At 37.0% G+C, this 14,777-nt stretch overlaps 1 protein-coding gene across 9 annotated transcripts in view; it reads left to right on the forward strand.

Moving 5' to 3' along the window:
• Positions 1-14,777, forward strand: part of LOC149003813 (uncharacterized) — a 75,885-nt gene that overhangs the window by 23,575 nt on the left and 37,533 nt on the right. For all 9 annotated transcript variants that reach the window (XR_016170449.1, XM_089138945.1, XM_089138946.1 and 6 more), the window contains 5 exons: positions 922-1,172; positions 7,183-7,321; positions 8,009-8,160; positions 11,018-11,101; positions 11,199-11,261. Coding sequence is in view for 8 of the 9 variants with exons in the window: in XM_089138945.1 (XP_088995071.1) it covers positions 1,032-1,172; positions 7,183-7,321; positions 8,009-8,160; positions 11,018-11,101; positions 11,199-11,261 (579 nt within the window). In the remaining variant the exon portion in view is untranslated. The remainder of the gene's footprint in view (positions 1-921; positions 1,173-7,182; positions 7,322-8,008; positions 8,161-11,017; positions 11,102-11,198; positions 11,262-14,777) is intronic.

The following is a 14,777-nucleotide window of genomic DNA, read 5'->3' on the forward strand; positions in this document are numbered from 1 at the left end:
TTGTAAATTGTATTCAGGGTACTTACATTTTCATACAATCAACATTCCATGACAGACAACATGACTGCCACAAACTAATTAAGAAAAAAGAAACTTGTGCCAACATCTCCACTTAAATCCAAGATGAGTTCCTTGTGGATCCATCCTGTTAGCCGCATGCCATTGCATCCGTCTTAGCCTCCTCTGGACGTGCAACATACAAATTACATGGAAATTTGACACCATCACCGCATATGAGTGATGGTGTCTGACATATATTTGATTCAATCTCATATATGATGTTTAAAATCAGAAAAGAAATGCTACAAGTAAATATGTGGACATAGTTAAGATATGTATGATGATTTAGTGACAAATGTAAGAACGGTGGGGGTATAGATTTTTATTGTGTCCAGTTCTGGTAGCATCCATTTCCATCCAGTTCTTGACAGATGCATGACATGTGTCCACTTAAAGGTCTAATGGTTGAAAATAATGCAATATCAAAAATGTTTTTATCCCCAATATCCTTTCGCTCTCCTCTTTCCCTCTTTGTCACTTGTTGACTCTCCTGCTCTGCAAACCAAATGACGGGAAAGGATTGGCGAAGTTTGAATCCTCCTAAGTCCTAAGTGCTCCACCTCTATGAGAATATGAATGTGTCTTCCATTGTTTTCTTCAAATCAAAACATCGGTTTAATTTCCTCCAATATAATCTCCTCCAGTTGGACATGAATAACTTTGATAGTATCTACTTGATTTCGTTGCGTGTAGATAATAATATTGGGTAACATTTATCAAAGTTTAAGCATTTTATGTTTTTGCAATTTTTATGTATTCTGGATGCTGCTGTTTATGTTATCAAAATGTTCAGTTCGATAATTCTTGATCATATATAGGAAACGTCTCACAAAGAAATAATTTTCTTCTTTTCTTCAATAGGTGGCAGGTCAAATGTTTTTGTTTGATACCAGTACTCCAGAAATAATCAAATAACCTTAATCAACTCAAAGATATCTACCTATTGGCAAATGTGGCATGGTGGATGTTGAATGATTTTCCCTATGGATCTAAATGCCTCCCCATTACCTGAAGAAGATGATGAAGAGGTCTTTGAAGATCTTGAAGATCGCATTGAAGGAGGACTTGCAGTGGAAGAACATGTAGAGACCGCAGTTGAAACGTTACGCAGGGTAAAGGTCTTTCTTTCTCTATCTTCTTGGAGTTAGACAGTATAATTATGTGCTGGGATGTTGAATATGCTCAACTTCCTTACGTCCTGTCTTTGCTGATCTAAACCTAAAACTAATGAAATGCTTGTTAAATGGCCCATTGCTTCAATGGCTTTATAAATGCTAATTATTGGTGAAATTATTTTGGTTTCTTTTTGTGGATTACTACTGTTGTTGAAACTTTCTGGCTAAAAGGAGCGTTACTTCATGGCATTGAATTTATTCTACTTTTGCATCTATAATGGTCTGGAATATACATGATGTTTGTTTAAGTCGTGTGCTCTAACATTCTAGACAATCAGCTATTCATAAGATATATTCTTTAGTTTTTCAATAGTGGCTGTTGCTTTGATGATTTTGTTAGTGGATTGTTATTATTGTTATTGTTTCTATTTGTTTCTGTTACTGTTATTCTTTTGCAGGTCAATTCCTTCAGTTGTTTAACTATTTCTATTGTAACCCAGAGTTCTGTATTATATCTTCAGGACCTTCTTAGATAGGAACCAGCACAACTTAGGGTTTCTAGGTGTTTCGGCTAGGGTTTTTAGGTGGCACATAGGGTTTTGGTTAGGGTTGGGAAGGGCTCAGTCCTGCTTGTTCTGTAATGGCTGAATTATGCCTTGCCTTATTCTATCTGTCAGAGTTCGAACTGTAAAAGAACTTAACAATTCAAAATTTCTGCAACTTAAAATTTTCTTGCAACTTCTTGAGGTTGAAGATGAACTGCAGAATTTTTAAAGCCAATGGAAGAAGACAGATTTGCAGAAAATAAGGTTTGGACTTGACTCTAAGGCCTCCTGCAATTAATGAGGGTAGAATGGGTTGAAACATAGCAGGGGATAGGGGAATCCAAATGGGGTTGGGATTTGGAAGCTGTGGGAGAGAGGGGAAGTGGGGAAGGTCACGAAGGCATGTGGAAGGTGCTGGAATTGCAGGGAACTAAAGGGAAAATGGCAGAGATGATTTGTGATGGGGGTGGGGATGGGTTCTAGGCCAAATAAGAGGGAAGGTGGGCTGGGAAGGCTACGGTTGATGGGGGAGGGGAGACTAGGGTTTGCGCAAGAGAGGGGGAAGGGTGGGAAGCTCTGTGCTTACCTGGGAATTGAAGAACCTTGCTGGAATTATTGCTGGACTTACGTGAAGAAGATTTATTGCTGCTGGAATCGTTGAATCTCTTGAGAATTACTCTCCAGCCCCGGCCGTTAGGGTTTCCTTCCCCACGGCCCAAGCCGCAGTTTAACTCAATAATCCAATCTACTTTATTATGAACTAAAGAGGTGATTTATAGCCTAATACAAGACACTTTTGGCTCAATTTGGGATTCCCTCTCTAATAGGGATTCAACTATTGCTAAACTTGAACATGTACTTTACTAAAATAGGACTGGACTTTAATTGAACCACCTTTAAGATAAGGATCCTAAAAATTAGGGAACCTAATCCTAACCAACTGCAACTCACACTGACAATCAAATACCTAATTTAACTCACCAACTAGAAGATAAGGCTCCTAAAAATTAGGGAACCTAATCCTAACCAACTGCAACTCACACTAACAATCAAATACCTAATTTAACTCACCAACTAGGACTCCAAAAATAGAAACAAAAACTGAATTAATTACCAAAAATAAAACTGGACTGGACCAACCAACTGTGGATTGATCCAGGGGTGGAAAATGACCATTCTACCCCTGGTCAGGTCCTCCCCGTTTGTCTCTTGCTCTTGGATGGGCTTGGGCCCTCTTTAGGGGCTGTTTGGGGCTGGTTACATCAATTTCCTATGCATGCCATCGTATTCTTCCTGTGCATATATTGTTGATGCATGATAACGATTCTAATCACAAATGATGTGTGGGTAGGGGCTATCTTGAGTAGAGAAGCTTCTCTTGGGGAATTTTTTTTGACTTGTACCTTAAAACAAAAAGGAAATTAGGTACTTTATTGTATTTGTTAGAAAAAAGGGGAAAGAAAAGGAAAAGTAATAGGACCTGTTTGATAACCCACAAAGTGTTTCTGCTTCGAGAAACATCGAAAACAGTTCTGAGTGTTTCTGGAAGTAGAAACACTTTTTAAGGCATTTGATAAAACTTGCTTTTTGGAAGTAGAAACAACATTTGTAGGCGTATGAATCTCTCGTGCTACGGGTGCCAACTCTAATTCCAAATCAACTCTAAATCCTACTCTAACTCTCTTCCTCTTCCTGTGATGGATGTAAGAGCTTTATCTGAGTATTATGAGGATTTTAGCAGGTTGTTATGTTTAGAGTGCCAAATTCCATAAATACACTTTCTAAAATTGTTTCACTTAAAACTGAGCCCATGCCCAATTTTTTCTTGGACAAACAAATGCAACAACAAATACTTGTTGTGTTGGATGTGTTTCTTGAAGTTGAAAATTTCATTATGTTGCAAAAATCATGCGAAACGACACGGCTTTATCCAACGGTTTTTGGCCAATTTTTCTGTTTCTTGAAGCAAGAAACACCATATGCTGTTTTCGGTGGGTATCAATGGCTCAAAAATATCGGAAAGACAACATAGAATAGCAAGAGATTGTTAGACAGATAAAGAAGAAAAGAAAATTGTCTCAAGCCTCATAGAGATGTAATATTCCTACAAAAATCCACCACTGGGGCTCTTTGTTAAGAAGAATTAACTATGAGTTTTAACACCATGATTTGACTTTCAAAGTCTGGAAGTTGATAGAGGTGATTCCTTTCTTGATTTGAATTTTGGAATGACTGTCTCTCCATCCACGGTGAATGAGATCTCATCCACCATGGGGAGGGGATAGGTATCAAGATGGTATTTGGGACATGGTAAAACCACTGGAGTGGTTTCTCAGCCGTAGGTTGGTGGGCAAGTTTTCTTTACGGCAGAGAAACACTTAGTCCAGGATTTTTATTTATTTGTTGAAGAAACATGCGTACATAGAGGGTGGGAAGGTGGGGTGGTTGGGGAAACAATGAAAGCAAGAGGAAAAAGGAAAAAAGGAGAAAATAATAAAGAAAGCAAAAAGGTTGGTATGTTTTCCATTTAGATACTGAAAGGATGAAAATTTCTCTGCCTTGTAATGTTTGAACGGCAGTATGGTTGCTACAATGGAATAAGAGCTTGATTGGAAGTTGGAAGTCTAATTGCTAAACTAGCAGATTTCTCGGTTTGGTAGAAAACTGACATGAGGTAGAGCTGGAGTTTGGATTTGGCTTGTTTTTGAGCAGCTTTGACTAGATGTCCATGAATTTTTAAGTTTAGGGTTTAGGGATTAGGGTTCTCCATATTGAGTTTAGGGGTTTGGGGTATAGGGATTTAGGGTAACAAGAATAGTCTCAGAATATTTTTTTTTGGGGGGGGGGGGGTGGGGGGGACGACGACGACAAAACAACCTATGAGTGCCCTTATTGGTTCAACCTCGACGAATCGGATATAATGTCATTTCAATGGCCAAAAAAATAAATCAACCAAAAAACACTTTTTCATGGCTAATTTTAAAATATTGTAAATATTTTTACAAAATACCTCTCTATTTTTTGTTCAATCATGATCTCAATTTACATGTTTCTTCGTGCTTTTATCGTTGGAGCCAGAACTAATTTTGTCCATGAAAATGCCCTTGTACAAAATGTGTCAATGCTTAGCACACTGTATCTAGTAATCCATATTTTGCTCTAGATAAACTCCCATAAATACCCCCTACAAGCCACACTCTCATTCTCTATTAACCAACTGGGGACTTGCATGACTTACCTAACCATCTTAGTTCCTACATTGCTCTTGCCTTCAATTGATATTTAGCTTGCAACTGATATAATACCCTGAAATATTACGCTCGATGACCGTAGTTGTCAAGGCGCTGCTTAGGTGTCCAAGCTGATTTATAGGGGCCCAGCCGGTTGCCGCCCTATTGTAGGCTGTCTTTGCACTAGTTTAATTTGGGTGGGACCAAACTCTGGCATTTTAGTTATACCAGATATCATATGAGAAACTATTTTCGTATTTGATAATTTCATTTACTTGAGATATTATTCTTAGAGAAGAAAATATCTCCTATTTGAATCCAATAAAAATAATTCAAAAATAAAATTCCCAACAGATACGTTCAACCCCCAGGTATGGTGTAATTATGTAGAAAAACAAACGAAGGGAGAAGCGGCATGCACACTTAGATTGCCATACTCGCCTCAACACCCCCTTAGCAGGCACCTTACCTCCTAAACGCTTCAGCTGCCCTAAAACCCCTTGGACCGCCCTGTTGCCATGACAACTGACAACTATGCGATGACCCAGGTGAAATGGATTACTTAAGTCAAACTACTTCTATGAACCCAATGTCTGTTGAGCTAAACCATTAAATTGCACCACCTCATAATAGTGTATCATCTAATCAATTTTTCTTCTTGTAATAAAAAGCATAAATAATTTACTCAATTTTTTTATTAAAAGGGTAAATTGACAAACGCAACTCCAATTAAAATGAATTTATTGTAGACAAATTCAATAGCTGCTTCGTCTGAAGTTAATAATATGTACTGTCGGCATGTCCTCAAGAATCCGAAGGCTATGTCTGTATGTGGATGCAATGGCATGCTGAATTTCAATTTAAGTACCCAAGACTTTCAACAAGCTGCTCCAAAAATGTGATGTAGAGTTTGGATCTTGACCTGATACAGTTAGAACAGATTCATAGAAAGCATTGGAGGTTGAGGTTTTGAGAATGAACTGAAATAAGCAGGTAACTAGCAGGAACTGGAATAAGCAGGAAACTAGAAACCTAAACTGACAATGTGAATGCCTTGTCTCTAAGCATAATGCTGCTAACCAGTGAACACAACAAGAAAGAATAAATCATTTAAGATTTTTATTCCATAGAAAAAACCAAAAACATAAGGCTTAATTTCCTTATGCTTTCCTTGGCTAAGTTTAAATTTATGATCACTTGACCTATAAATACAATTGGATTATTTGTTATGATTTACGACCATTATTTCTCATTAAAATATATTGATTTGGCTCTAAATTCATAAATAGATCAGGGGTCGTTTATGATTTGTCTCCATAAACTGCTAAGTTTTGTTTATGTGGATACCATCAGTGAATGTGTGGAGAATTACTAATACTTGAGTGGCGGTAAAATGGTTAAGTTACCAAAAACTAGAATAAAACGTTGCTTATCTCTCTTGCCAACCTCCACCTTGCTCCCATCTCTGCTATAATAATATTTAGGGATATCAAAACTAGCTCAAACCAGTAAAAGTGAACCAAAACCAAAACTAAAACCTATATGAGAAAAAAAAAACTGATCCAAAAGCGAACTTGATACATAATATATTATTCACCAACTATGCCTACCCGATTTCTTCTTATGTAACATAGTAAGTTTAATAATAACCAATGATTATTGTTTGTCACTCATAAATCTATTATTATAATTGATTATTCATAAATAGGTCATAAACATAAATAAGTTTTGCAAAAGAGAGTTGTTATTGAAGACACAAAATTAAGATGTTTGCAGTTGTATGTATAGCCCGGCTATTCCAGAGTGTGTGTTGACTTTGACTTATAGACAAAATACAAAATTAGCTGAAAATAGACGCTCTTTTATGATACTGCCATAATATGAATGAATACAATATCACTGGTATGTTGGAACTTATTTTTTCGACAGCTTATCAGGTACACAGGCACAAGAAAACTTTACATGTACATGTCATAAGCCAATAACCATGCAAACAGGGCACTGGTTCAGTGATTTGTCACTCCAAAAATTGGATAGTTACCTATTTATTTGTCACTCAAAAAATTGAATAGTTGCCTATTTATGTCCATTGCACAATTGCATGACTGGATCAGTCGTAGAATAATTTTTTGGTGCAATGCAAAACTGGAGCAGTTGTAAAATATTTTTTTTCCTTTTAATAATTGTTGTTATTTCTGTGCTTTATTATTGATTTTGGTCTTGTTTAATTAGGAACGTGAAGAACGGCGCCAAAAGTTGAAAAGGGGATACCAAGATGAGGGCCCCAAACCCTCTTTACAGCAGCCTAATATGGATCCAATTCTTCAAACTAAAAGACCCAGATCTTATGACAGGTTCAAGCCTCCTTCTGGTAGGTTTATATTTAATTATTATTTGGACATGTAACCATTAGTACTCCTGTATGATCCCATAGTAAAAATGTATGAGTGGAATGCTTTCATGTTATAAATGTCTACAGGAATATTTGATGATTGTAGATGATTCAATGTTTTTGTTTGGATATATTATTGAATGTAGCTGCACATTCCATGTTAATGCATGCTTGTTGCAGATTTTCTGTCGCAAACTTGAAATTGGTGGCTCTTGCTTGCTTGATTCTAGAATCTTTATATATAGTGAGGTGCGCCAGAATTTGATATGGATGGTTCTATATTTGCTTTTCCCTCTCATGGAACTGATGATTATTGCAGTCGGGAGATTATATTTACATTGATAAGGGTGTTGGTGTCAGAATTGGACATGGGCATTAAGTTTCCTGATTTGACAAGAACCTCAGGATGTTGTACAATCTGTTGGGAATTAGGAAAACACCAATGAGAACTAAATTCCTTGGGTTAATGGATTGTCCAAATTTGATTTAGATCCCAATGGTAATGAATTTTTAATTCAGTTGATAATGCATACATTAAGTGAGCAAAATCTTCATTGTCATTGTTTGCCTTTCTCATATTTAAGTTATGAAACTGGTCAACATATCTCCTCTCCATTTCCTTTTCTACCTCAACTGTTCTTTTACTCTTATGCCATTTTTTTACAGGTTGGGTGGATTGCCCTCCTTACGGCAAGTGCATAGACAACATAATCCCTTCTAAAGTTCCTCTTGGTGAATCTTTCAATGGCTCTGTCGCTCCTGGTAAAAGATACTCCATCAGACAAGTGATTCATCAACAGACAGTGGCAGGCAGAGAGGTAATGATGCAGCTGTTCTAGAATGGTTGGACCAATATTTCCAGTTTTGGAAACCCAAGCCTAAACAATACCTGCCCGACCCTGGTTTCTCGACCAACTAGGGCTGATAGGTGGTTTGGGGTTTATTTTTAAGTTATATTCTTTTATTTTTTTAAAGCTTTTTTATTATTTTTTCCTTACTTTTACTAAGTTTTTTAGGAGGTAGAATGTGACTCCATTTTAGTCTTAAGAGTTTGAATAGGAGTTATTGTTCCTCAGGTTCCTTTTCTTTATAGAATTGGATGTAACCAATGACGAGAATGAATTGAATGAGCTTATTGAGTTGAGTTGCAGTACTGTGACATATTGGAGTCGAGAATGGACTCTGTGTGTTGCTTTCCTTCTATTAGGCTGCGTTTGTTTGCAAAGGTGGGGTGGGAAAAAAAACATGTGGGTCCCATGTGTAGTGGGGTGAGGGAGAAGGAAAGGAAAGGGTTTTGTGGAAAAGTGATAATGGTGGGTCCCACTTTTTACTTTTCCAAACTTTCCAACAAAGTCCCACCAAATATGTGGGGTTTTAAAATGGCTTGGGGTGGGAAAGTTGGGTTGCCACATCACCAGACAAGTTTCCTTGATTCAAGGAAACTTGTCTCTCACTTTCCCACCCCAAGCAACCAAACAGCCTACCATTGTGGGATTTAAGGGAAAAGTAAGAAATCTACACTTTTTTCAAGAATTTTCCCACCCCACCTTTATTCTAGCGAACAAACGCAGCCTTATGTAATTGCTCTCTCTTTTTCTCTCATTTACATGATCATTTTCCTTATTGTTGTTTGTTTTCTTCCTGTTCTAGCCAAGTGTTACCCATCGATAACCATAACCACTTATAGAATTCATTTTTGGCGTAGATAGAATCTTCCTTAGCATATTCAACCCTGATCCTCGAGAATTTGATGTAACCAGTCAAGGACAGCCCAAGAACAGCCGAAGGAGGGCCCAAGCCCACTCGAATTCTGAAGCAAGCCCGGAGGGGCCAGACCAACGTGGGCAACTTGGTCATTTTCCATCCCTGGATCGGGTCCTAATTAGCTGAAATAAATCCAGTTAATTTTCTAGTGTCCTTTTCTAATTTTCTTTTGATAATTAGAGTCCCTGTTTGAAAATTATTTGAGAGTATGAGTATGAGTTAGTTAGATAAGATGAGATTCCTTATCCAAGAGGGTTCTTATCTTTTAAAAGTTTTATTTCATTTGGGAGTTGTTTGTTTGATTCTCCTAAGTTATCTTAATTAGCATGTGCTTTTTAAGATAACTTAAAGTGTGTTTAGTAAGATTCCAATCTAAGGGTTAAGGTCTTGCAGTGTGGGGCTTCTGTGGCTGTGGTTTGGTGCAATTCTGACAGCTGTTTATGGTTTCATGATGTTTTCTGATTTTATGCCAAGAAGGCAGTGGCGTGTAAATCGTAGCATGTAAGTGATAACACTGAATTTGAACCATTGAACCACTTCAGATTCAAGCCTTACCAAACCAAACTGCAGGGAAACTGTTTTCCCTCTTCTTTCTAGCTTAATGCTGCATCAGAGAGAACAACATATGGCTGCTTGAACTTGCAAGCCACCGTTTGTTCATTATCAACAATAACTTACCAAGTTGTTCTATTATATGAAAAATGAACTCGTTAGAGTGATGTCTCGCGCACTTTCTGGCTTTTATTATGACGTACTCTTTCAAATTGGAATTCAAAATGGAAACACTACTTAATAATAGAAATTATTCTTGAATTGACTACTCGAGATTAAACGAACTTACTGGTAACCTTTACAAATAGGCCTTCAGGGTTCCTCTTTCCTGTAGAAAATATGATGTCAAGGGCCACCATGTAAGACAACACAGAATAACAAGTATTGTATATAAAACTTATCTCTTTCAAATGGCATGAATAGTCTTCTTGTCGAAAACACTCTTGCGCACATCCATCAAGTGATACTCGAACAAAGTTGGTGGAGTTGAGATGTGTCGGTAGTGTCCGACACTTTCTTTAAGGTATTTAAACACCTCGAATAGTGCACATGGGTTCTAAGCGTGTTTTCACCCCCAAGATCAATCAACCCCTCCATCGTAGATGGTGCACTCCGTAACGATGAACTAAGGGATCCGAAAGCTATATTCACCAATCCGTTATCGACACAGTTTTAAAAACAACTTCAAAACAATGTCTAACCCGAATAAACAACCCTTTGAACCTTTACATAAGAAAGTGAAGGACACCATTAAGGGTTGTCTCCAAGAAACACATCCCTTCCCTTAAGGCTTGTTTGTTAGCTACCAAACAACCCTCTCAAGAGAAATACCTATTGGCAATTTAGGTGTCCATTAGGAAAAGATACAATTGATTAATCAAAACGAGATTTTTGAATTTTTAAATAAATTAAATTACAACATTTCCACTTAGATAAAATTTAAATGGAAGGGATTGGCAGGAATGGATCATGCATGGGATCACTTGCTTTGTTAAGCTACAAAAAGATTGTTCATGTTTGCGATTTGGCGTAACTTCGATCCTGTACTGTAATGCTTTATTGTTTTCTTTGCTTCCAGGGGTTTCCATTAGTTCTGTTATCACTTTGCTAGTTTTCCAAAATAAACTTACATTATTTTTTTTCTTTCTAGTTTTATATATATATATATATTGAAATCAAAATGTTTTATTAGCTTCTAGGTATTATAGAAACTCTGCTGAAAAATGATACCATCATTTGTTAACCATTTGATTTTCGTTTAAAGGTTTGTCAGTCATTTTTAATGTTATTAGTTATCAGTTCACTTTAGGATTGACATTTTAGTTCTGTTAACCTTAATTCTTATTATGCTTTCTGCAGCTTGGTCTAGTGATTGATTTGACAAATACCACTAGATACTATTCACCAGCAGAATTTAAGAAACAAGGTATTAAGCATGTTAAGGTGAGAATAAACTGTTCTACAATTCTGTTCGTAGTTTTAATTATTAAATCCAATCATTTTAACTGGTTGTAGTCCTAAAGTTTGTTTTCTCATGTAGATTGCATGCAAAGGAAGGGATTCTGTGCCTGATAATGAGTCTGTAAATAACTTTGTCTATGAGGTGAGGTTCTTTGTTCCTTGTGTTCTTTTTTCTGCATTTTTAATCTATAATATGGCCTATGTTTTGATGGAGCAAGATATACTAGTCTAGGATCCAGTCCAGGATCTCAAAGGTGTCTCGGTTAGGGTCAACCTCTTGGGGTAGGGGTTCAGTTTCTAATGTGTGTATATGTCTTCCAGGGATGGCTGCATAAGCAAAAAACAAGCCTAATTCTGCTGGACAGAATTGGCAGCAAGGAATGGAGGAGTGATGGAAGTTAGGGTTATGGCTTCAAAGAGAAAAACTAGGATTTCATAGGGTTCTGCTGATCAGAAAGTTAACACTTTTTTATTGGGTTCTTCACAGGTGTATAGGAAGGCCTGATCAGAAGTATGGAGGTCCTTTGATGGATCTTTTAGGCTGTATATGCTGGGATGTCTTAGAAAAAGGTGAAAGGGGTTGAAGAGGTTAGGTTTGGATTGGATGCAAACAACTTGATGAGAACACTGACAGTAGTGAGCTTAAAGAACAGCAATAGAGAGAAAAGCAAATTAGTGGAACCATCCAGGCTTCCCAAACCAATGTCAATTGGATCAAATGTCAATTCCTCTGGAGTCTGGACTTGATTGAGCACTAGACAAAATCTTCACATGAAGACAAAAGTTGTAGAGCAGCGGCTTTAAGAGTTGTTCTTTAACCTCCTGTGAGTTGGAGAACCCTAACCAGCTTCCTTGCTGAACACCAGCTGATGTGAACCCGATTTTAGGGTTAGGGTTTCCTGGATGAATTCCCTAAAACTAAGGGTTTGCCCAGAATCTTTCAGTGAATAATTCTAAATTCCTTGGGAAGGTATGGGTTTACTTTGGGATCGTTCAAAATTTATGGATAACTAATGGGGTGGTTTGGATGTTTGTGGATCTCTTAGGGCCTGTTTGGTTACTTGAGTCTGAAGATTTAAAAAATCTAGAGATTTCTGTGATCAAATAACCATGCCCTAATTGTATGTAACCGAATCAAACAAGGAAATCAGAGAGAGAGATTGATGACGGAGTTCGGCATTAGATGCCTACATCTTCGGGATTCAAGACTGAATCCAACCCACTATTTGTCCAAGACATTACAGGTAAGGGAAGAAAGAAAGAAGATACAGAGAACACCTGATATAGGTAGTCAATGAAGCCAATACTCCCACCGAGTATTCTTCTAGCCTCAACGGTCAAAAGCCCCAACATAGAACCTCCAAGATCCTCCAAGAAGCCATTACCGTAGGAGGTTGAAGATGAACACAACCATGAAAGCTCCAGAGAGAACCAGAAACACGCAGAACAGAAAAGCCCCAAAAAATCGATTTGCACATATGACTTGAACCAAGCCAAAAGCACACATATGCATAACCCCGAACCAACTTGAACCAAACGGTTCAATTACAACATCACTTAAATAGGAATGGTTCAGATTACCCCTAACAATCTCCCCCTTAATCTGAACATCTAAAATGACTATAGTGAACTGGATTACAACCATCATCATCCAAGTGTACCTGCACACAAAAAACAAAGAGACCATAGTACAAAGCAAATAACAAATATGCAAAATACCTAGACATGCACTAACTATGCAACACTAAAGGACTCAATGCAGATACACCATGCAACAAACTGCACCATGTAGAGAAACCCTAATCAATAACTCATGATTCACAACTCAATCATATAACCATGAAGAGTACACATGCACACACCAGACATATATCTCATAACAGAGACAAACAGAACAAGAGTCATAAAAATTTGGGCAGCATCTCCCCTAAAACTGCAACATATGCAAACCTGATAAACATATAAAACAACAACAAGACACACACCACAACCTAAAACAAGTAATATACAACTCAAAACTACAGACACATATAAACTAAGAGACAACATCACCGATTCCCAACAAATCAAGACAATGTAGGAATTTAGAAAGAGGCAATGACTTAGTACCACAGTCTGCAGGATTATGCTCAGTACTTACCTTTTCAATCAAAAAGAGAACCATCAGTTATCTTTTCCCTGAGAAAGAAGTATTTAATATCTATATGCTTAGTCCTATTATGATAAACAGGGTTTTTTACACAAGAAGATAACACTTTGATTATCAACAAAGACAACAGGCTTAATCTTTAAAATACCCAATTCACACAATAAGCCATGAACCAAACTTCCCCCCACACCATTGACTAACTTCCCAAAGATGCAGCAACAAGCTCAGCCTTTGTAGTAGACAAAGCAACTATAGGCTGTTGTTGCACCTTCCAACTGATGCAATTACCGGATAACATAAAGAAATAAGAAGATAATGATTTCCTGTTATCTATATTACTAGCATAATCAGAGTTTGTATATCCTTCAAGAATAAGATCACCAGGTGTGAACTTGAACACTAAACCTTTATAAACAGTACCTCTCAAATATCTTAAGAGCCACTTGAGAGCAAGCCAGTGCTCCTTACCAGGATTGGACATAAACCTACTCAATACACTAACAACATGAGCAATATCAAGTCTGGTACATATCATAAGATACATAAGAGAACCTAAAAGACTAGAATAAGGGATCTTTGACATTTCATTCTTTTCAAAGCTATTCTTAGGACAATGATCATTAGAAAGTTTAAAATGTGTAGCTAAAGGAACATTCACATGTTTACAATTTAACATATTAAATTTCTCAAGAACCTTCAACAAATATAACCTTTGACCAATGAACATAATATCCTCCCCCTAGTTTCTATAAATCTCAATCTCTAGAACTTTTTTGGCTTTCCCAAGTTCTTTCATTTCAAATTCAGACTTCAGCTTGTCTTTAACATCTTGAATAAGATTAGAATCAACACAAGCAATCAATATATCATCAACATAAAGTATTAGATACAACACAATAGAGCCTGAAATGAAAAAATATAGGCAACTGTCATAAACACTTTTCTTAAAACCTACACTCAACACAAATGAGTCAAACCGTTTGTACCACTGCCTAGGAGCTTGTTTGAGTGCATAGAGAGATTTCTTCAACAAACAAGCTTGTGATCCATCTCCAGCTGCCGAGATGCCTAAAGGAAGTTGCATATATATATATATATATATATATATCCTTTCTTCTAAATTACCATGAAGAAAGGCAGTTTTGACGTCCATTTGCTCTATTGTCATTTTTGTTTGAGCAACTAAGGACAACAACAATCTTATAGTCTTATACTTGGCAACTGGAGGAAAGATTTCATCATAATCCACCCCTTCTCTCTGAACAAAACCTTTTGCAACAAGTCTGGCCTTATATCTTTTGGAATTGTCAACTCCATCATCCTTGATTTTAAATATCCACTTACAAGGTAATAACCTTTGATCCTTGGGCCTCTTAACTAGTTCCCAAACCTGGTTCTTATTTAATGAATCTAATTCATCATTAATGGCTTGAACCCATAAATCTTTATCTTTGGAATCCAAAGCTTCCTCGTAAGAACTAGGTTCATCAAACCCAAACTCAGAAACTG

This window comes from Hakea prostrata, chromosome 10 (genome assembly GCF_041222555.1).
Source record: "Hakea prostrata isolate BN-2017 chromosome 10, UWA_Hpros_2, whole genome shotgun sequence".
In the NCBI taxonomy this organism is placed as follows: Eukaryota; Viridiplantae; Streptophyta; class Magnoliopsida; order Proteales; family Proteaceae; genus Hakea; species Hakea prostrata.